General features: G+C 35.1%; 1 protein-coding gene across 4 annotated transcripts in view; it reads left to right on the top strand.

The window, feature by feature from the left end:
• Window positions 1-24,137, top strand: part of SMC4 (structural maintenance of chromosomes 4) — a 44,507-nt gene that overhangs the window by 1,120 nt on the left and 19,250 nt on the right. Inside the window, exons 1-10 of one of the 4 annotated variants that reach the window (XM_072868833.1) lie at window positions 384-570; window positions 1,167-1,362; window positions 2,501-2,679; window positions 3,291-3,482; window positions 5,273-5,449; window positions 19,136-19,300; window positions 20,405-20,532; window positions 21,098-21,238; window positions 22,158-22,308; window positions 23,176-23,340. In XM_072868833.1, the coding sequence (XP_072724934.1) occupies window positions 1,206-1,362; window positions 2,501-2,679; window positions 3,291-3,482; window positions 5,273-5,449; window positions 19,136-19,300; window positions 20,405-20,532; window positions 21,098-21,238; window positions 22,158-22,308; window positions 23,176-23,340 (1,455 nt within the window). In that variant the 5' untranslated portion in view covers window positions 384-570; window positions 1,167-1,205. Of the gene's footprint in view, window positions 1-383; window positions 571-1,166; window positions 1,363-2,500; window positions 2,680-3,290; window positions 3,483-5,272; window positions 5,450-19,135; window positions 19,301-20,404; window positions 20,533-21,097; window positions 21,239-22,157; window positions 22,309-23,175; window positions 23,341-24,137 lie in introns of those variants that run through there. The other 3 variants (XM_072868835.1, XM_072868832.1, XM_072868834.1) reach the window with 3 other exon arrangements.

Raw genomic sequence — 24,137 nt, 5'->3', positions numbered from 1 at the left:
CAAGTAGTTATGCTTGTTCATTCTGTTGAAGTATCTGGGGGGGAAGGGTTGGTAAGGTAAATAGGTCTATATTGCACAATTCTGTTGGAGTGGAGCAGTTTTGGAAAAAAAAAAAAATCTGGTACTTTGAGAGGCTGTAATTGTCTGAGACAGCCATTGTGGAACACTTCTTACCAGGGGCACAGACTCAAATTGCCTTAAAATGAGTTCTTTCTCTCATTTCCCCCCCTTCCCCCATTGTCCCAAATGAAGGACTCTCATGAGAGTGTGGGTTGGGGGTAGGTCTGAAAACGTCAAATGATTGGCACCAATTGTAAGATGACTTTCTAACCACGTCAGTTTTTTATCTTGTGAGAAGTAAACTTTCTCATGTCTGTTTTTCTGCGAACTAACTTTGCCACTTGCTGCAATTTAAACTCTTCGGAGAGAGTTTCGCTCCTGCAGTCGTCTTTCTTCTCATCGGTTGCTTTCTATTTATACTTTTTGGGAGCTGTGCTTAAGTGCCAGCTGATGGACTTCTGTAATGTTTCGTTCTTGATCAGTTAACTTTAACGTCACAACTAGATGAAGGTATTTTGTTTTGCTTTCTCTGTTCAACGTTGAATGCTGGCAGTAGTGGTTGTGTTATATTTTGTGAAGCGAGTGTGTCGATTTAAACTGTTTAAGAGTCAAGCCTTTGCTATAATTATGCAGGTCTTTTTGTTTATCTGTCTATGTAAAATATATAGTCAACATGGACTGTTGAAAGTAAAATGCGTGTCAGGTCTGAAATGTGTATGTGAAGAGCGCTTCCAGAAGAGTATAGACAGATGGCTACTCAGTTTGTTATTGCGAATGTGTCTTTTAACTCTTTTGCCCCCAGCATCACGGTTGCTTTCTCTGAGCATAGTAACTGCGTTGAACATGGCTGTATGAGTTTTCAGTAGGTAGATTCGTGCAGCTTCTACAGATTAGGGTCGGTCTGTTGTTTTGGGGGGTGATGTGTCTTAAAATGTATTGTTACGAGGCTAAGCTTGCGGTTTTGTTTCAGATTTGGATTTTTGTCTTCAAAACACCTCTAGTCTTTAGTTTCTAAATTAGTCAAACATCTGGGCAAACATGTAGGTATATTCCTTAGGGGATTGTAGTTCAATGCTTAGATCATGGGGTTTTCTTGTTTATGTTAGCAAAGGAGATAAATCCCTTCAGTAGTTTGATTGCTTGGAATGGAAGGGGAACAGCCAACAGCGATCATGCCAAGCAAGAGCACCAAAACCTCTACAGCAGCCCATCGGAAAGGCAGAGAGCCCTTAGAGGAGTCCACCAGTGACATGGAAGTGGAAAACGAAGGTAACAGACAGCTTGGCAAAGCACCTCCACAAGGTAGGTCTGAATATTGTGGTTCTGACAGTGTGTGAACTCAATGAGAGTGCCTGTTTAGCAACAACGTTCAGTTGAATTTACCAACTGTTCCAGATAGGATTTGCTCTTTTCTCTTCTAGAAAGGAATATTGAAAGCCTTGACTCCTGGGAAGTTTAAACTGCTTTTAAAATTATAAAGGGGGCTTGCAAAGAGTTAAAGTGTTTGGACCAGTGATTTAGTACAAGTGCAAAAGCAATTTGTAGACTTTCTCCTAGTAAAGCCTATTTCATATTCCTGATCTGTAACATTGTGCTTAAGATTGTGGTACACAGCAGGATTTTTCAAATTTATATGCAGCCAATGGTATGGGATTTCTTGGAATGGAATAAATGTCAAGTTTATTTACTTAACTCTTAAAATGATTTGACTTTCTTTTTTACAAAGCAGTGTATTTTCTTGAGTTTCTTGAGTGGAGTTTTTGCTGAAAATGTCTGGAAAAACAGCAGTGTGTGTCTTCTTAGGTAGTCAGATATGCAATTATTAAAGCAAGGTATTTGACAAATGGATTAATATGTTGAAATTGGTGGCAAAAACTACTGTCTATTTGAAGAAAAAGTTGCTAGTAACTGTTGAAAAGCTGCTTTGCTTACAACTAGCTGATATCCAGGGGGCCAGTTTGTTTTCGTAACAAACTTCCTGTCTTTGCAGAGTAGTTGTGCTGTCATTACAGCTTTCAGAGCATTGTGCAGCGATCCCCAAATCTTGCAGAGTGACTTGTGAGCACGCTTGAAATGTGGCTTTGCACTTATTAATGAGAAAGACTTTGCCTGTTTCAGATTTGTAGGCTTATTGTGACGGCTGTAGCTATTGTAATTGCAGAGTGCCTATTAAAGTGTATTAGAATAAGAATTACATAATGAAAGAACAAACCCACTAGTGAATCGATGGGACATCTGAAGTATCTCTCTTTAAAGATTCAGTTCATGGAAAGAAGAATTTTAATTCCACTTAGCTCATTTTAATAATTACAGGCAAAAGTATACGTTTGGTTCATATAGAAATGATGTTTGCTTTTCCAGTTGAGCATTTTAAAAGGTGTCTAGTCATTGAGAGCTTATAGTCCTTTTTTTCTTTCTGTTTATTTTGGATGGTTTTTAGCAGTCTCAGATGAGGTGCTTGATAATCGAAGTTTAGAAGAGATTTTGGGTAGCATCCCTCCTCCCCCACCTCCAGCAATGACCAATGAAGCTGGTGCTCCTCGTCTCATGATAACTCATATTGTAAACCAGAACTTCAAATCCTATGCAGGGGAGCAAACTTTGGGACCTTTTCATAAGGTATCTTTCTTTTACCTTAAGCATTTTTTTTAAATGAAGGTAAGACTTTGCTGTGTGTTAGTATTCCTTACTGTATTGTCATGTAAGCTTACCTCAAAATAACTGAAAAATATTTAAGTTTTAGAATTACTTATATAGTGATATTCTAAATTTTCATTACTGGACAGTAGAGAAAACAGTTAAGTGCAACTTTCTGATACTGTACAATTTTAATTTGTCAGTAAACCTTAAAAAAGCATACTTTTCTCTTTATTTCGTTTACTGGAGAACTTTTAGGGGTGTGTTTGAAGAATGAGAATATTTTTTAGTGCCCACAAGAGACTTACGTGGCTAATCATGAAACTTTCCTTGCGATCGTGCTTGCTAAATGCAGTATCGCTTTGAGTTAACAAGTTAAAATTTAGAAAGCTGAGCTGAGTTGAGGTGTGGTTTTTTTGTTAAAGAAGTTGTACTCCTTTACCTTTGGCAGTAAAAACTAAGCTATCACATAGTCTGCAGTTTCATGCACTAGGAATAATTGTGGTTTAAACTGTTCACAAATGAAATAGGTGATGTACACTGGTCAGGATCTATTTCCCTTTGAATATCACTTTTTTCCTTCTATTATGCAGCGTTTTTCATGTATTATTGGGCCAAATGGCAGTGGAAAATCCAATGTCATTGATTCGATGCTTTTTGTGTTTGGGTATCGAGCACAAAAAATCAGATCCAAAAAACTCTCTGTGCTGATCCATAATTCTGATGAACATACGGACATCCAGAGTTGTTCTGTGGAAGTCCACTTCCAAAAGATCATTGACAAGGTATGTATGCTTCTATTCAGAACAGTGGAGACTCTTTTTTTCTTTAAGGATTTGAAAACATTTAATATTTGGTTATTTTAGTTTGAGCTGGGGAAAACTTCGTAGCATGATTAGTTTTACGTTTGGGATATAAAACATCAATTCAAAGTTAATTAGCTTAAATTCCTCTATTGAGTAGTGCAGTTCTTAAAATATTAGTAGGGATTCTTTTTTTTTTTTCTCAGAGACTAATATCTGGTACATGTCCGTTTTAAAACTATTTAGAAATATGTAATAATCATTTTAAGAAGAAGTCGTTTTAGAGTTGTCATCTGTTTTACCTCAAGTAAATAAAACTTATTTCTGAAATTAATAGGACCCCTAAAAATTCATAAGTCTATGCTTAGACATGTTATATATTCTTAAATTTATAATATGAGTGTATATATTAAGAAATAAAACCTATTTAAGCAAAACTTTTCAAACCAATTAGAAACTGGTTTAGGTTATCTAAATTTAGAAAAATATATAATGAATCTGAAACTTTCTCATTTACACTTTATATACTGTAAACATGCCTGCAATTTTAAAGCAGACTTTTCATCAAAAATTCTGGACCTCATATCCTACCACTAACTATTTTTCAACCTGATATTTTGTTTGCATGAAATAGAAAGTGTTGGCAAATGTAAAAAAATATTTATTTTGCTTGCCACTTCATGTATTGATAAAAACTTCTGGACATTTTTGTTAATTTACTGCAATTACAGTGCAAGGAATTTATTTCTCTTACTTCATTTAAATTTAATTTTTGTGCATACGTTGTAGCTGAAGTATCTCAACTGCTGAGTTTGGGGTCAGGCAAAATAGTGGGAAATGTACATTGAAATTTCAAAAATTGTGTTAATAAAGTGGCAGTATATACAGCCTTTGAAGGAACTGTTTTAAAAGACAGATTTTTTTTTCTTTGACTTGATATATACACACGTACCTTTTGCTTGTATTTATAATACCCAGAATAAAAAATTATTAAATTTATTCTTTTTTTTTCACTTGACTTTGTATTAACATCTAGGAGCTAACTTTATGATCTAAAAAACTTCTGCATATACTAGATACCAATTTGATTATGCTCTTGGGGGTTAATCTGGGAAAGTGGTAGGCCAGTTTAAGTCTTTACAAGAAGCATGCATCAATTTTAACTTTTTAAAGTATAGCACCAGCTTTATTTTTGTTACTGCTTTGTAGGTAAGTCTGAGAGATCTTTTGAAGCTGATGATGTCATATTTGTTACATCTTTAATGTTTTGCTTTTTTATCTTCTACAGTTTCTCTTTAGAACTACTCAGCTAAAAGTAACTCCTTTTCCTAGCACTATAAAAGAGGAGTTTAAAATGCAAACAGTAGTTAGTCATTCAAGGCTTCCTAATCTAAAATTTAAAGGGTGAAATAGCACAGCCACTTTAAATTTGAAGTAGGCCTTTTACTTTGTGATTTGAAGCAGTGGTAAAGAGAATAAATTAAGTTTTTTCAAAGCAATAGCTTGTATTAGAGGTGGGAAAGGCACAATATGAAGGCCATTCGGTTTAAATGATTTGGCGTATTTTTTGTCCAGTTCTCAAGGGGTTTTTTGGTTTTTTTCCTTTCTCTTTTGAGATATGCAGCTTTAAGACAGTTCCCACTTCTACTAGACCTCAGAGTGCAGTTCACTTAAAACCTGAATGTGATAAAACTTCTGTGCTTAATTGTGAAATATGAGGTAAGCCTGTGATATAGTAATTGTTTTTCTGGCTTTGTTTTTCCTCAAAACAGGAAGGAGATGATTACGAAGTCATTCCTAACAGCAATTTTTGCGTATCTAGAACTGCTTATAGAGATAATTCTTCTGTCTACCACATCGATGGAAAGAAAAAGACATTCAAAGATGTTGGTATTCTTCTTCGGAGCCATGGAATTGATCTGGACCATAACAGGTTCTTAATTCTACAGGTTGGTGTATGAATAAAAACAATTTTAAGTAAAGCTGTATTTCCAGTTACAGTTATAAAAAAAAATACTGTCTAGGTTTTAAGTCTTGTATTTGAGGCCTTAAAGTACTCTAGCAGCACATCATGGTTTGTATGTTCTAATAAAGATGCGAATCATTATTTGCTGCTTTAGAAATTTAAGGAAGATAAACAGTTGAAGATACTAATATAAATTTTTCTATTAACAAATTTGTGTTCCTGACATGTGGATGAATAGAAGAGTTGTCATACTTGTTCCGCCCTAGCAGCACGTAAATATTGGTGTAGTAAAATAAACCTTAAACCCCAATATTATTGTGCTGCTTAAGCGTGGCAGAGGTTCAGCAACTCGTTTATACTTTAGAGAAAAGTGCATTAATATTAACTTAAATCTTAATGATTCTACTGTTACCTATGGCTCTCGTATATAGATATGGTTTTACTGGAGAAGTATGTAAATAAAAATTATCTGCATAAAAATTGAGTGCAAGAAAACATATTAAGTGTACTTTTTGTTTACACTTGTTTAACAACTGTAGAGGACTCAAAAGAATGGCAGGTTTATAGACAATTCAAGCTATGTTTTTAAAAGCTACAGTTTACAACTCATACTGTAAAAATAATCATAGAGTTTGTCAATATAATATCATTTATATTCACGTTTGACCTTAAAATTATAAGGCTTGCTGGCATATGTTTGCTGTTTAAAAGACAGGCTGAAGAGAAGCACACTATTTTTTTCTAATTTTTAAATAATAATGGAGAATTTTGCTATGTGTCAAACAATTACTTAAAGTGTAAATTGAGTTAAAGTACTTGATGGAAGTATTTAAATATTAATTCAATTGAGTAACTATATCTGCAGTTACCTGGAATTATTTCACTACTATTACTAACAGGTCCCAAATCTACTCTGAAGGATCATGGCCTAGAAAACTAGTGAACAGTGGGAGCCTCCCAAGGTCTGAAATTTTTCAGCAGAGTTTATTTTAGGCCTGTTTTTGTCAAAGGAGCTTCCAGTTCCCCTCTTAAAAAAAAAAAAAAAAAAAATTCTAGATAGGCCGCTGTGCTTGCTTCACTTCCTCAAGCCTTTTCGTGCAGTCCTTTTTTTACGGTTACACCCACAAAAAGAGGATATATCTGTTTTGAAGTCTCCATGCCAATTAATTATTCCCGCCAACACTCTATTTCTGTATTTTCTGTTTCAAGATGGAACGAGGAGTACCTTCAACAAAACAACTGTAGTAAATACACTCTTTTGTCTATACAGTTGTTCTTAAGTATCATTTTAGCAAAATTTCTAAAAGAGAGAATGCAGAGTCAAAGATTAAGCTAGGCAGAAATTATGGTGCAGAGATATCTAAATCTTAGTGTTAAAGAACTTGCCCTCCTACCGCTGGGAGGAGGGGAAGGGAACATTTGGGAGGGGAGTATTGCTAAGCTTTTTAAATTTATTTTATCTTTTTCCCCAAAATGTGATTTGTTTTCTTTTCCCATTAACTGTTTCCCAGGAAGATATCAATGAGGAGAACATACCTTTTCCTAAAAGCTTGAGTTTCATGCTTTCCACCTGCACAATGGGAAATAAGGGGGAGGTATAACCAATATTAAGGCATAAAGCAATGGTTCGCACCATTATTTTTTTTTCTTTGATTCCACTAAACTCTTTGTGGGTAATGTAATATCATGAATGGCAGAGGAAACTGTACTGAGATTTTCTGTGTTTCTTTAGTCCTTCTGACTGAGGCAAGGTCCTTTCTCTTTGCACGTAAGGTTTTGTGCCTGTTTAAAGTGAAATCTACTGATTTGGCGATTCAAAGTTGAGTACTTTCCGGTTGGGAAATGTAGCAATATTTTCCACATAATGACAGCAGAACTTCAAAACCCAAATACTAAAAATTATAGTTAGAAGTAAATGAGACCAAGGCTAAGGCTGTGAACTACTATCACAAGGGTTGCCCCTTTTTTCTCCTAATGTTTTTCAAATTAAGTTATTTAAAATTGGAGGGATAGGTAACAGGTTTATTTAGCTTTGCTCTTCTCTTGTTATAGCTGAGCTAATATAGGCTACCCTAAGTTTAACTTGATATCAAGTCAGAGTAATTTCTCTTTTTAAATGTTAAAAATCGCTTTGATTTTTGACGATATCAGTAGGATATAATTCAAATATTTCACTTGTAATATAGATTTTGGGCAAAAATGTTAATTAAGGATTATCAAATGCTGGTTTTGGTGTGTGACAGAATATTCACCAGTTAGTACTAAAGAAAAAGTTGTAAGAGAACATATCCTACACATAGTAACAAAACCTTTAGATACTTGATTATATCTTGCTAGCATAGTTAGCGTTACTCAGTGGAAAATACTGCTTTTTAGAAGATTACATTTTTTTTTTGTTTGTTCTCCCCACTTCACCCCCTATTTTGCAGTCTTTTTCTGATATAGTGGATTTTGGTGCCTTTTAGGATAAAATTTGAAAGCTTAGGCCAGACTGAATTTTGTAAAAGTTGGGTAGGGCATGGTACAGGTACTTCTGCTGATGCCATACTGAAAATATTAAAATCAAACTTCTGATGACTTCTGTGAGTAACGTTACAAAAAAACACCTATGGAAAAACAGAATATGTAAGACTAATTGAGTACTTCTGGAAGTATTACAAATTCTGTGCCTGAACTAGCTAGTTGGAAAAAAAAAATCTTGTTTAAAAATGGTTTTGGTTACAATAGGATATTGCCAACAATTAACAGGAGGAGTTTGTAATTTTCGTGATCCTTAAGTTCTAACACTGCATATTTCATGTGTTTAATAAATTGCTATATGCTTTTAGTACTTTAGGAATAGACAACTGTTAAGTGCATTTTTAATGAGCTTGCCACAGCCTGAAACTGCAGCAGGAAAAAATACATCTTGTTACTTAAAAAAAAAAAAGTATGCCAAGCACGGTGGTAAAATCTAGCATCTTGCTGCTATTTTTCTGTCTTCCTCACCTAATGCCCCAGCTTCAGTAATTTGTATATCTGTAAAGAACAACAAATAAAATTACTTCGCTTTTCTTGAAAGACTTACTTGGAACGTCAGTGTATATATACAGAAAACTTGTGTGGGTTCTGTGCTCTGACCAGGCTGGGCAAAACTCAGAAGGTAAGTATGTTTGCTGTTGCTCAATAGTGACTCCTCTGAACAGGTTAAGCTTGAGGCCAGAAAAAAATCTCAGCCTCTTTATCCTGGCTGGTTTGCCTCTAAGCAATTATTAAATAAATGGGGAGCATTTGAAGGAATGTCGGTGTTGGACATCGCAGGGTAGGCATGTCTGGGGAGCAAAGCAAACCAGCTGTGGACAGCAATCATTAACGCCTGCTGAAGTTGGCTTTTGCAGTCTTTCAAGGTAAGAGAAGCATAGTCGATATAAACTTCAAAAGGAAAGTGGAGTTTCATAGGTAACTCCCATTCAGCGACTTTGCAGATGAATCTTGTAGAAATGGTAATAAATGGCCCAAGACTTGGAATTAATTTTGTACTAAAAGACAGTATCATGGGAGCAGACTTCTGTGAGTTGAATTCAATTTACTTTAGAAGCTACTTTCTTTCAAGTGAATTGAAACGGTTTTAAGTACACTTTGTATTAATTACAGTAGTATTTCACTTAAATGTATTTGATAGACTTAATTAAAATATTCTCATGTAATCTTCAGCAAGTATAAACTACTGCAGTGGTTTTATATGTATGTATTTTTGTAACCAATTGGAACGGCATTTTGTAATGTACTAAGTCTTATCCTATGGCAAGATGATGTTGCCAGAAAGGAAGTTTAGTCAAGTTTTTCACCTGCTGCTTTGTGGAAATAGTGTAGGACTCGCTCTCTCAGTGTATTGGAGAGGAAATGAGGGAGAGCAGATTTTCTTCTTGCTTTGAGATAAGCCAGAAGTTCCCAATTGTTGAGGTCTGCTTTCCTAATGAGGCACACCAACATTTGAGCTAAAGCACCAAGTGGAGCACAAGCTGAAAAGCTCTACTGGGATTATAAATGGCGATCTATGCTGCCAACATTGGTGGTGAAGAGAGTTTTGTTCTAGAAAGGTCAAGGACAGCTGAGCTGAAGTGGTAGGAAGAATTAAAGCAAGTGTGATAATATAATTAAGACCAGATTCTTTGAATATTATGTAAAAATAGAAGCCTCACACTGATTCATAAAGTACTGAATCAATTTCACTGTTTAAATATTACGCTTTATGCTGAAGTGAATGCAGAGCAACATAAGATATGCTAATATGTCTATGTGCAGTTTCAAAATGAATTCTCTTACATTATCAGAAAACTTGCATTGGCAATTCATATGACTTTTATTTTGCAAATTGCAACATAACATTGTAACCAATGTTTATTAAACTTTCTTCAGAAAAATAGGGAAATATGGAAAGTGGAGAAAAGCACTTTTCTAGGGGCAGTGTGTAATTGAGAGTGATCAATCAAATAGTTTAATTAGAACATACCAATAATCTTAAGTCAAACATTGTAGGTTGAGTTTGACAATAACTGACTTAGATTCCAAAGTGACTCTAGATTTGCACTCAATTTTTTATTCTTGTATTAAATACAAGAATGTCCTTAAGAAAGCTTCTAAAATTAGACAGATGTGCAAACAGCTTGACAAAGGCTACTTTTAAATTATTTCCAGAACGCAGAATAGTAGTTTTGTGCAAACAACTGAATGTTGTGTAACAGGCTAATTCTAAGTTTTCCCTCATCTTTGGACAGTCGTGGCCTTGTAGATTCGTGTATGTGCATTTATTACTCACTTGGCTTTCTTGATTTCCCACCTAGCTTATAATACTTTTCTTGGAAGGCAGAGAATGAAGTTGAATATTTGATACTTTCTCCCCTCCTATATATTTGCCATCTGGTAAAATTGAAGGGTAGAAATGAGATATGACTGCAAGCATTAAGTAATAGCAACAATAATGTGGAATTGGAGAAAAAAAAACAACAACCAAACAGCAACCTGCTGTGGCTTGCAATAAGAGCTGTATTACAGTCACGTTTCCAGGAGAAGAATAAGGTTACAGGAATATTGGTTATCTATGTACATAGCTTCCACTGCCTGTGTACGTAGAAATGGAATTCATAGTCAAAACTTTATATGAAGAGGGGAGCGTGGGCACACTGTCAAAATAAAGTCAAATGGAAATTACCATTATGGAAAATTGAAGATACACAAATTTAGCACTTATTTTTGCCATTCCTTACTGTACTCCTGCTTAAAAAGTGAGAGCTATCATTTTGATAAAGTAAAAAAGGCGAAGTGTGAGCACTGTCATGCTAGTCCAATAGAAGAAAAATAAAAAGTGGGAGAAGGGTTGAAAACAGTGCAAGTAGTGTACAGGGAAATGGAAAGACTCGTCTCACATTGCTGCCTAGTGGCTTATATAAGATAAAAACGCAGTTTAGGTGCTGTTATATTATCGAGAAACTAATTACACAAAATATCCAGGAAAAATAATTTTGTGAGGCAACTAGTGTCAGATGCAGAAACTAATTATATAACTTCTAAGCTAGCGCTTATGAAGTGATATGACAGGTTGATATTCATTACTACTTTTCCTCCAATTTTACTCCCGATTGACTTCTACAGCAGTTATGACTTCTGTCAAACAAACATGTAGAATTGGAACTGCATCAGAAAAGAGCCTGAACCTTAGTAGTAGTAATTTAGTATTAGTGGTAGTTCTAATGTCACTGTTCAAGAATGGGTTAGAATAGAAACCTTCCTTGGTCAGAAGGAAAAATAGTGATTGGAATTTCCCAAAATTAGTCTTGGATTTTCAATCTTTTAAATCTCTGTAGAAAGACAGATTTATAGTAAACATTCTAAATGTTCTAATGTGGTTTCTCCTTCAAGCAAATCCATGGTGCCACTGGTTTCATTCTACTGGCTGCATAAGCCGTTGCTCTTCGTTTTGCTGATGATGCTAAGAAGTTGTGTGCGCTGTATTTTCAACTCCTGTAGCTGGCTGGTGAAATACTTGCAAAATCACATTCCCCTTGCTCTGGGAGAAATTCTTCACTGTTTGAAATAAATTGAAATATAGCTGTGCTCCATAAAATAGGACTAAAAATTCTAAACTTTACTGTTATTTTATTAAGAGGAGTTTGCCTTATGCCAGGTCAGTTCTGTCTAGCCTTTCATATTAAAAAGTTAAAAAAGAATTGAAATTGGATTATAATTTGGATCGATTAGGATTGTTATTGTTCATCCTATTGAAGAAAATAAAATTTTGCCTACGGCTACTATAATCCTCTACAAAACTTAGAGTTAGAGGTGGCTACTATAACTGCAAGTACTGTTTCTCAGCAATCTGGATATGCTGGCTACAACTCAACTGTTTGCTTCAGTTCAGTGCTTAAAGGACAAGTTCCGTTGATCACCTGTTGCATATAAAGAAAGCCCTATTTGTTTCAAAGTGCAGTGTGGTATGAATTTTCCCAATAACTCCAATAGCCCTTTTTTGGGAATAAACGTTCATGCTTAAACCACTTTAATCTAAAATTCAACATGTTTACATTAAATTTTTTTATACATGCATATATAATAATACTCTGTCACAAACATTCGAAGACTGTTAATCTTGTGATGCTTGACAAAGTTAAATTAAATTATGTTCTGACCACTGTCTACATTTGCACATCACTTAAATGGGATTATGTAATACTGTAATGTTGCAAACAAATTCATTTAATCAGTTAATCTAGTAAGCGAATTGAATATTCATATTGACAGTATTAAGAAGTTACAAGATTATTGTAATTGTGCTGTAACAGGTGTTATGCTCGGGATTACAGTCTAGCCTGCTGATACCCATCCATCACTCAAACGTTTCTGGACTCAATAACAAAACTTCCTTTTATGAGTGTTTAAAAAGCCTTAAAAGCTAGTATGTCATCAAAAGTATGCTACCGTTACAGTGAAACTAATACAGTACTGGTCTGAATTTTAAAAAAAGCCATGATTGCCTTGAAAATACCAAATATTATAGCCACAGTCATCATATCTAAAATTCTGCGATAGTTTAATGTAATCTTGAAACAAAATTATCTGTTTTGACCGTAACCCCAGCCGACAGCTTTTTCTCCAAGTACTGTAACACTTCTGTTGCAAGGCAGGAATTAGAAATTGGACAGATTGTAGTAGCTAGGCTTATTTTACTTTTCATTACTCCAAATGTGGTAGCAAACGAATTCTGAAATGAAGCTATCATCTTGTATCAATGCAGAACCACAGCTAGGTAGATTTGACATCTAGGTATGAGGGGGTAAATCCAAATGTGGAAACTTCAGGAAACTTCTTATGAGAGGAAAATATCCAGGCTATTACAGGAGATGCTTCCTAGTGGCAGTAGGCTTCCTGTGTACAACTTGAAGAAATAAGGCAGCTTTGCTCCTGCCCAGCACCTCATGGGTGGAGAAAATGTAAGCAAAAAGAAAAGCTTGTACAAAGGATTTGTCTAATTTACCAGTATCAACAAAATCTGTCATTTTTTTAAGCCTGGAATCAATTGATAAAACACATTTAAGTTCTGCAAAGGGTTCAGAAGATTTCTTGTGTTCTACTTGCAACAGTTGAAGTGGGAAACTAAGACAAATAGGATGTCCTGCTCTCTAAGGTAATGCCTCACTAGGTTTCTCAGCCATGTGTAAAAACATGGAAGGTTTTTCCAATATATAGTATGCATCCTCTAGGCAGTATTTTCTCTGAAACTGTTCCTCATGAGCAAAACTGAATGTAAGTTTCAATTCAGTTAGATGTTACATTACTCCATTTTTTAATTTGACTAGTTTTGAAGAGCTCCGCTACCAAAAACTTCTCCAAAAACTAAAGCAGAGCAACTGCAGCAGAAAATTCCCCTCAAAAACCACCCAAACTACCCAGTACTCCCCCCACCCCAGAGTGTAGTACATTTCCATCTACTGGATTCCAAGCTACAAAATTCCCTTGTTACAATATATGTTTTAATGTGCCCATGCTTTACTGTGCTTCAAAACTTGACTTGTGGGTTTTAACACTCAAAAGTCAGTCCAATTTGTTAGGTTGTATAGGATCATGGTAATCTATCCCAAGGTTTTCAGCACTTTATTTTAAAGCTTCAGATTAAGGCACCAGAAATTAAGTGACAAACCAAAATCCTGGAAAATTGTTTTTAACTTACTTGCTGCTGTAATTATTCTGTGGAATGCTAACAAAGTAGATCTGCAAATGTAGTAACTGTTTAGTTGACCAAACTAATTGTGTTGCAAGACAGTGTCTTCAAAAGTTATTTTTTCCCAAATTTTCAGGGATGAGAAGAGGAGGCAGTAATTGGTAAGCAAACGTCTTTCTCTGTAGGTTCTCCAGAAATAACTAGTCATAATGCAGGCAAGTTTTCGCAACCAAAGAAAAATGTATTGTTTCTTTCTTCATGAAGAGTGTTAAGGTTGCTGTCAGTAATCTTTCAATGTCAAAGGCTTTTTGCTAGCCCTGTCTCATTTCATACCAGAATTTTAAAATGGAATCTGACAGCTGTATTCTGAAACTCCGTAATTCCAGTTCCAGCACTGTCACAGACTGAACTACTATTGTGCACAGCACAAATTACCAACGACTACAGTTTATCACCATTTGAGGCTGGATAATGTCAGTATTGGGATTAGTGCATTATGCCATTCAGACTTCGTAGCTTTGGAATTAGTGCTTCAGTCCACAGACCCTACTCTCGATGTAAAGGAAGGCTGCTGGAACGTAATGCTACTGTCTGCCAAGAGCAACAAACTGGAGTTATCTGCAGAAGTGAGAAGTAGTGTCCTGTTTCAAGACTAGTGGTAAGAGTTGCAGAAAGGCAGCTTCATGAACAGGTCACAACTTTCCTTTATCAAGCAGTTTGATAAACCTTGTTTAAAATTCAAATCTTTATATGCCAGAAAACATTGGATAAACTCAGATTAAAAGCTTTCTGTTCTGAGAGGATCAGCTGGTTTTAGAAACGAATGTATAATTTTAGAGAAAATAGTAGTCGCTCTAAGAAATGAGGTAATAGAGAGTTTAGGCATTTTATTGTCCCACCTTTTGAGGGCTCTAGGAGGTTACATACAGCAGTGGAGTGTGGTTATTGAAGTAAGCTGCCTGCATTATTAGAGATGTGCTAGTCCTAATGAGAATTTAGCCTAACATGAATACAGAAGAGTGTGCATGCAACATAGAGACTGCAATTTGATGAATTCTGTCTGTAATAGATGTCTTACATTAAATGTACAGCGTTCCTAAAATACTCCTAGGATGCAAGTATAACTTCTACTGAAATGCACAGAACTCAAAATAGATAGACCCCTGACTTGGCAGCCTTCTAACATTAAAATAGTGATAGATCATGGAGGTGATGTCGCCACTTCTGTTGGTTCATCAGGCATCTTTATGGGCATCCACCCTCTGCATCCTCGTGGGCTTGAACGCAGCAGGCACAACAAGTCCAGGCACTCCTGGCTAGCGTGTTTTGTGCTGCTGCTTCATCCTGTGCTTATACTGACCCTCTCAAAGTCTCAACCGAGTTGTTGATTTCAAATGGTTAATTTTTATTATGAGCAGTTCTTACACTGGTTTTTGAAGGCTTTTGCAATTTACTGGCTTTAAAGTTTTTGCTCTTATGCACAATGGAAATTTAAATTTAGAAAGTATCTTAAGCGTCATGGAACTGAAATAATTCACTCCCTCAAGAGTTCAGCTATGCAAAGAAAGGTGGAATCTCTAGCTTCCGAGTTCCTTGAAGTTATTCCTTATATTTTTCACTAGAGGAAATGGCTTTCAAATGAGAATGGCTCTGGCCCTTTTTTTTTTTTTAATAACTTTGTAGCCTGCTGTCAAGCAAGGTTTCTCATTATTTGCTACACCTGTCAGTTAACTTTATTACTTAGAAATTTCTCCACAGATAAATTTGTGTTCTCTCTTAGAATGTACCAATAATTGTTTTCTGGTAACTAAGCTGAGGCATTCTGTAGAAACTGTTATTGAGATGTATGTTGATTACATAGTGTTTAAGTTGACTACCTCTGTTACTAGTGATGTGCCAGCATCCCAGTGATAAACTTCAGTCTGACGTAGAAGACTTCACGCACAATGCAGAAACTGAAATTGGGTTTGTAATTCCATTTAGAGTTCTTGCACTGAATGTAGAGCCTTCCCAAAATACTCAATGGCTATTTGATGCTTTTTCATACAGTGATTACTTAACTTTTGTGGACGTTTTGTTCTTTGTTAGCTGTCTGCCAGTGTCACCGATGTCTTAGTGTTGACATCTATTTTGATTGTCTTCTCAACTAAATAGAGGATTTACTTACACTCACACACCCACATTGCTCCCTCTTCTCTCATGAATTCACGCCTGTGAACTAGAGGAAGATAACCGAGGCAAATAATGAAAGAGATTTCCTGGTGGTCTGTTCTGAGACTTTAAATTTAGGTGTGACAGCTATGTTAAGCATGCCCAAGCATGTTTTCTCTTCAACAAATGTCTGCCTGCTGCTGCCTTAGTTTCACTTTCAAAAATGCTGTCCATATTTCGAAAGATCTTTTACTAGATAAATGAGCATGGCTGGTTTTTTGTTTTTTTTTTGTTTGTTTGTTTTTTTTATTTTTTAGATAATTCAAATAATGGGTCAAGTAATAAGCACAGTTAAAAAGTTAGGAAACAGTTAAATTGACTAAGTTGTAACAGAATGCAGAGTTGTAAAATGTGTTTTTCCTCTGTTAATCATTGTCATGAGTACTTGCAAGGAGAGCAGGTACAACTTTTTCAGTCTCCTTTATCAATTAAAATAGCTGGAAACTTTTTTGTTTCTTAATATAGGGGTGGGCTAAACAGATTTCTTAGTATACTAACTTGGTAAATAATATAAATATTAAATAATACTTAATACTCTTATTCAGTTACTATTGATAGTTTCTAAATGTTTTCATTTTTACCCTTGATAAGAAAAGAATCCAAGAATTTAAGTAGGTAGTCCATCTACATCTCTTCACCCGAGATGAATATGTAACTCTAAAATTGCTTGCCTGTGGTGAAGTAGAGGAATTGCATATAAAATTGGCAATAGCCAGCCTGACAAGTGCAATTTGTGTGCATTATCTTCTCAACAGTGCTCAATTCAACTTTTCAAAATGTTGTTGTATATATGGCCTAAACTGAAGGCACCAGTAATTCCTGGTTGTATGGTGATGTCTTTATTTACCATGTAGAAAACCAAACTCCCGATTTCTTAATTTATGAGGTTATAGAATTAGATACAATTGGATTAAATTTCATTAGTTATTTACTATATCATTAAGCATATTGTAGTTATATTCCATTACATTTGTGAGCTATGGAGAACCCTCACAACTACACGATCATATTTCTTAGACAGTTGTGACTTAAAGGTGGTTAATTATACTTAGGCAGATCGTAAAAAAGTTGACTTACGTTCCTTGCTTGTCCGTAATTCCTGTGCTCGTGTTAAATCCAGGGTAGTTTTGTGGCTTACAGCAGCACCTAACTTGAGGGATATACATGCAGTGTAGAAAATTCTTAGACTTGATGCTCAGCACCTGAATTAAGTATCTTTTCTGTGATTGTTTTTTCTTGGATGTAAACAGAGGAAATGCTTTAATGCAAGAAGAAACAAAATAGAGACTTATGACAATTCCACAGAAATTTAGATTACACAGTTTCCTACCCATCAGCAGTGTCCTGCTGACAGGTGGTTTTTGGTGGAGAACTGATGCTTTTGTGGCAAGGGAGCAAATGTGTAATTGGAATTGTATATGATACAACTGCAGTTATTAGAAAACTAATTGTTTGGCTTTTTGATATGCGTAAGAAATAAAAAGAAGAGTTGGGTTGTTTGAGTGTTTTTTTTGTCTCGTCAAACCTGCTGACACTTTTTAGGAACAGTAATTACCAGAAAATAAAAGCTTAGATGCATTTAACTTCTAGAACTTTAAATTTAAAAAAAAAACAACAACCCTCTGCACCTGTGTTTAACAAAGGAATTACGTGCAAGAAAGACTTATCTTCATAAATACTAGTTCTTATTTCGCAAAATTTGCAAAACTTCTCTTTTCCCCTTTTGCTCAGCCAAGTGATATTTACTAATTGGAAGAAAAGCATAGGGCCACTAGGTGTCATTGCATACTGAGTACGTGGAAAGAAATCACCTTAGCAAAAAACTCAAACAGCTTCTGTAGCTAATGTTCAGGAGTACCTCATCCTCAACTTTCTTAGCTGGTTACAGGTCTGATTTATAATGCTGGCCTAGAAATCTGGCCCTTTGTTGTCTTCTGTGACTGTCCTTTCTGGTTCTCCAGCAGTCTCATTAACCACCCCTCCTTCTCTATGTTCTTGAGAAGTTCTTCCTCATCCATACTTTTGTAGAGACTTCACTGTCAGCTCAAGCTCAACAAGTGGCCAACAATGACAACTGAATTCTTAACTATATTTTCTCTCTGTGGATATTGACCTAGGCTTTTTTTACATACCTAACTTGGATACTGGAATATAAATTTAGTTTTGTTTTCTTTTAAAATCTTGTCAGTTCTAAAACTAAACTAAAAACTTTAATCCAGCTTGTTATTTCATGCATTTAAAAACTGGTCACAAAGGCCAGTACTGGTACTCTGCAGTATTGGTTATCTGTCTTACAAAGAAGTTGTCTCTTGTCGGGTACCTAACTATCCGGGTTTTTGAAGGGTGAATAGTTTTTACTCAGTGTTCTCTCTATTTAATTTTTGCAGCATCTATCACATCTATTCTTGCTCCAGATACCATTTTAATATGTGTATATTCCATTTCATGTTTTCACCACCTGATATATGACCATGTAATTTACACAACATAATCTGTATTTTGAAAGATTTCGTGCTACTCTGTCCTAAGCATAAAACATTGATAGTAGATTTGTTGTTGTTGTTGGCTAAGGATAGCATCAGTAAAATAAAGTCCTTGTCATTTCCTCAGTTTAATCTCTCCTAATTCTTGTTTTTATTAAAAAAACCCCAAATTATTGTTAGTATTCAGCTGAATAATTTAAAGTTAATGCTGTACATAAAGGGAAATTAAATGAAGGAAGCCTAATACTTATAGAATGTTTTTCTTTTTCCAACAAGGAAGTCTCAGTTGTATGAATTACAAGTCCAGTTCATCCATCAGACATGATTTTATGGACCTTCTGTGTTCTAAAGAGAACCCTTTGGGGACTTCAATCCTGATTAAGCTACCTTAAGACTGTTGAGTGCTACATGACCTAGGGGGCATGCTTTATTCTCCTCTTCTTTTTTTAGGTTGGGGAAATACATTTTGAATCTTTAGAGACATGAAAAAATGTTTAGACCTGAATGTTGGTTTCAGAAGAGATGCTGTTTTTCCTGCACATCACCACCATGCACTCCTTGGAGGAAATTTCTATTCATTTTGATCTTTGTTTTTCCAAATATATTGCTACTCTGAATAGTCAGTTTTGATTACTGCATTATTTTGTTCTTTTTTTTATAATGCTAGAATATGGTCACATACCTGCATTCCAAAGATGTTTGTATTTTTTCAGAATACTAACTCTTTCCCCCAGAAAAAAAACCATTAAGAAAAGAAAACATCAACCTTTTCTTTTCCAAGGGGGAAGTTGAGCAAATCGCAATGATGAAACCAAAAGGCCAGACTGAACACGATGAAGGCATGCTTGAATACTTAGAAGATTTAATAGGATCTGCACGACTAAAAGATCCTATCCAAACTCTGTGTCGCAGAGTAGAGATTTTAAATGAACAGAGAGGAGAAAAGGTGAGTCTCAGAAAGTTTTGTTTGAATTAGAAATAAAAAATATAAACTTGCAATGTTTCATTATTGGATTCTTTTAAAAAAACAGTTAACGTAAAGACTTAGTTAAAATTTGGTACTTCTCTACAAGAGTAGAAGTACAGAGAAATTTGGAGTTATCTTTATTGCATCTGCTGTTTCTCTCCATTATAAAAGAAATGGGCAGTCAACATCAGTTGCCCTTCTTTAAACACTTACAATGCTGTTGGCTTTCGATTCCCAAAGGTTTGAATGCTTGGGTTAGAACACAGAATTTTACCTGCTGAACACTCTTTGTTCATATCTGCATGCGGTCAATGCTTTGCAGACTGACTAGAGAAATAGATTTTCATTATCGGAATACATCCAGATCGGGCTTTTTATCTGCCTTACTCCTACTGCTAAATAGCAAATAGGAGAAGTGGCAGGGAAACCTTTCATAAGCTAAGAAAAGGAGAGAGGAAGAGGGAGGCAGAGCATTGGTGAGGTGATGCACACACAGCTGTATGAGGAGGCTTAAAACTACGGAAAATTAGTTGTGACTTGAGCTGTGTAGATCTATTGCAGAACTTGCTTTCGTAACATTTTGTTTATGCATTGAGTTCTAAAAGTACTAAATAATGTCAAAGTTCTTTTTACTTGATGTCTTGGTAAATCCTAATATGTTGCAGACTTTTTTTAAAGGCTGGGAAGGAAAACAAAAGACACGTAGTTGCAGGAATTAACTTAAAAGGGGTTAGTCTAAAGGTTGAAATATAGAACATAACATATACGGACTGTCCATATGTAACTCCTCTTTATTTCTCACCTACATTTTCCTTGATTTGCCTGAGCTGTTCCTAGCATCTCTAGGATCCCTTTTTAGTTTTAAATTATTGTTTGAATTGCCCTAAAAGTACAGTTTCTGCTGCAGAAATGGTGATCTGTTATTTCAGAAAGCTTGTAGTGCTAAATTGCCTTGCAGAGTTAATTGTTGAAGACCATCTCTCCAGAGGACACGTGTGCTACAAAGGGTCTGGGGTTTTTCTCATGATTTGTTCTTCTGTAGTACTAGCAGTAAAGTCAGCTCTGACTCTCTGTCTTGTCTAGTTAAATAGAGTTAAAATGGTGGAAAAAGAAAAGGATGCCTTGGAAGCAGACAGGAATAAAGCCATTGAATTTCTTTGTTTGGAAAACAAAATGTTTAAAGAAAAGAATCGTATCTGTCAATACTATATGTAAGTACTTCTCTAAAGTTTTGATTTGGCTTTAATGTGGTAGTGATGGTGTTAAACTCTGCTTCTATATCTCTAACTAGAAATACTTTGCATTTCTTAACAGCCATATCAGTCCTTCAAAATTAGTTGAATAGCATGTGGAAAAGAGAGACCACTTTCATAAAAACCTTTAAAGAAACCCCAAAACAACAACAAAAAAACCTCCAAAACACCACCACCAAAAAAAAAAACAAAACAAAAAACCTGCTTGCCAGCTTTTTACAAAGTAGTCTGGCAAACTAATGTCTTATAGCTTTATACTTAAATTGAGAAAGTAAATAACTTAAAGACTATTTTTCATTTGAAGTTTCTAAGTTGTTAAATTTCCTTGCTGTTTTGTATTAAATTGGCAAGGTTACTCAGTAATGGATATTAGGGTTTAATACTTTACATAATCACTTTGTTATACTTAAGATTGGAAATGTATATTCATTATGAATGGTAGCTTTAGGGAAAAAAAAAATGGAGTTTTTGGTTTGGTGTGTGTTTTGGTTTTTGTTTGGTTTTGTTTTTTTTTTTTTTCTAGCTATGACCTAAAGAAACGAGTAAATGATATGGAAATGCAGAAAGAAAAAATTAATGAAGAAACAAAAGATGTTAATGAGAAGAGTAGTAAACTTGCAGATGAAATGAAAACAAAGAACAAAGCTTTAAAAGAACTTGAAAAGTAAGTACTTTAGGTATAGACTCGTAAGCTAAGAGTACTGTGTTTTACATGTTCTGCATATGTGGTGTTAGAGTTAGCAGGATTTTCAGAAAAAGCTGTGGTAGTTGTATTGCGGAGAGGGGGAAACACCTAAGAAAGCAGAAGTATACAATAGTTGCATAGGAAGATGATCAGACACAGGGAGCACAGCTGGGTTTTTCAGTAGTTCTTCCACCAAGAATTCAAATTATTTGGTGAGCAGAGTCACTTATGGTATATCTAAACATTCCCTGGTATGGATTAAATGACCTTTTGCACAAAAATAAATATAAAAAAATTCTCATTGGCTTGATTTGGTTCTGCAGGTTGCTTCTCTTGGAGAAATCTGGATAATATTCACGATTACAATAAGAAAAGGTCTGATTTTTGATGGATTTTGAAGTACATGCTTTTTTATATTGACTACAGAAAATAACTGGGAGATTGTTTCGGGTTTTTAGATATACAACCATAATGCTTAGGTACATGGGTGTTAGGTATTTTTCTCTGGTTTCCTTATGAATCTCTTTATATATAAATTGTGTTTCCCTAAAATGGATTTGTCTGGGTGCTAATCTCCAATCCAACTGCAATATTAACCTTCTCATCCTCTGAGATCATACTGAGTTATTTGTGAGAGATATGAATTATAAATTCTATCAAAGAAAAAATAAAATTGCTGAAAATGTGTTTAATATTGCTTTGTTAGTTGATCTTTTTTTGATGAAACATCACTTCCCTGGGGAAAATACTGTGAATATAGTAAGTATTGGATGTTGTTTTTCACAAAAACTCAGTAGTATTGGTTTAAATTCTATATGCCTACTTATTGAGCTAAGCTCTACTGAAATTATTTTTATAGGGTATGGAATAGATTACTCTTTTGGTTTTTTCCCTTTAGGAAACTCAATAAAATTACAAAGTTCGTAGAGGAAAATAAAGAAAAATTTACTCAGTTGGATTTGCAGGATGTTAAAGTAAGGGAAAATCTAAAACATGCCAAAAGCAAGGCTAAAAAATTGGAGAAGCAACTTCAAAAGGACAAACAAAAGGTAGCGTGAACTGCAGCTGGATTTACTTAAAGAAATGTAATTGGTTGCTCTAGATGAGAACATCTTTGTGCAGCTCGGGTAAAATAACAACGGACACCAATTGTACTTTGTGCAACAAAGAAAATGGAAAAATATGTTTTAAATTTTTTTAAGCAGAAATTTTATGTCATTTAAATCAGCTAGGTATTTTGTTTGTAAATCACTTACTGAAGTGTAATGCATTATTTTCCCTTAAACCATTGCTCGTTGCACATCTTACTACGGGAGACTGTGGCCAGCAGTACCAGGCCAGCAGTACCAGCAGTAGCAGCTCAAAAGCTTTCCTGTTGCTTCTCAGCTCTGTTGGGATGTCTCATGGCTTGCAAAGCATCTTTTTATCATGTTTGTTGGGATTACAGGAATGTTGCACGTTCTCACAGTTACTACCTTTTCAAAACTTTTTTTTTTCCTGTTTCCCTAGTTAGTTTAGTTAATTTAGTGGATATATTTTACCAAGTTGGTTCTTGCCAGCTGTTGCAGATCTTAAATCACTCTTTGGATCAAGAGTGGCCTTCTGAAAGTAGGTATTTAAGAATTAAGCCCTATTGTGATTCAAAGTCTTGAGTTCTTATGCGTAAAGCTATGTTATTTTAGCGCTTCGGCTTGCTTCTCTCTGGATGGGCTCTAGAACCGAACAAGCCTTGCAAATAACATCCAGGCTTCCTGCTAGAGCTACAATGTATCTCATCCTACAAAAACAAGTGAGCTTCATTAGTCCTTATGCTTCCTTTGACTTCCACATAGCACTTGAAAGGCAGGGTTTAAAGATAAGGCAAATCTGTCTTGTTTCAGTGGGAGAGGAAGTTAAAAGTCTTTTTCCTTGCGTAGGTAGAAGAATTGAAAAATGTACCTTCCAATAGTGAAAAAGCTATCAGCGAAGCAACATCTAAGAAAGAGCTTCTGGAAGAGACAAAAGAGAAAGAAGAAGAAAAACTCAAGCAGGTTATGGATAGCCTTAAGGAAGAAACACGAGGACTGCAGGAAGAAAAAGAGGTTTGAACTGTTTTGACTTATTATGCTTACTGCGTTAACTGATATATACGTTTTACACTTATGATTGAAACAATCACAAGATAGTTGTAAAATGCTACTTTATATGACAAATAGTTTCATGTGTTAGTTCAGTGGAGCCTGAGAAATTAATTTTGAATTTATAATCAGAGCTAAATTGTTCTCATTAAGTTGTTTGCTTTTTATATAGTGATCATGTGTCATCAAGTATATAATTCATGTACGTATATTAAATACTTCTACACTGCCATTATTTGAACACACTTTAACTTTCTCCCATCAAAATGTTTAAACCAATACATTGCTTAAATAAACAAGTAGATTTTGAAATGGTACGCTCCCAGCCTTTCACACAGCTGTAATCTGTCTTTGAATTAGTAGGCAACTACTGTAACACTTGGTTATCGTTGTTGATATTAGCTGCCCAGTCACTAAACACCTGGAGGCTGGAAATTTATCCTGTAAACTTGGGGGATTATTTTCTGTACTTGAAAACACGGCTTCTCCATTTGATCTGTAATTTAGCACAATGTGTAGGCCTCCTCCCAACTTTAAGTTGAGAAAATGATACAAAGCTTGTATAGAAATGTTCTAAGATAATTCCCTGATGTTCTTTATAATTATGAAAAATGCCTTATTTTATTTCCACACAGAATATGTTAATAAATTAAGGTATACTTATTCTTCTAGCTAACATAACTGTCTTCTGCTGACAGGAGAGCTAGTAAAAGAACATGCCCATGTCCTCTTTTTCTTTCATACAGTGTGACTGATGTAAT

The sequence above is a fragment of the Ciconia boyciana genome, chromosome 7 (assembly GCF_034638445.1).
Source record: "Ciconia boyciana chromosome 7, ASM3463844v1, whole genome shotgun sequence".
In the NCBI taxonomy this organism is placed as follows: Eukaryota; Metazoa; Chordata; class Aves; order Ciconiiformes; family Ciconiidae; genus Ciconia; species Ciconia boyciana.
This window is presented reverse-complemented; position numbering and strand designations above follow the sequence as displayed.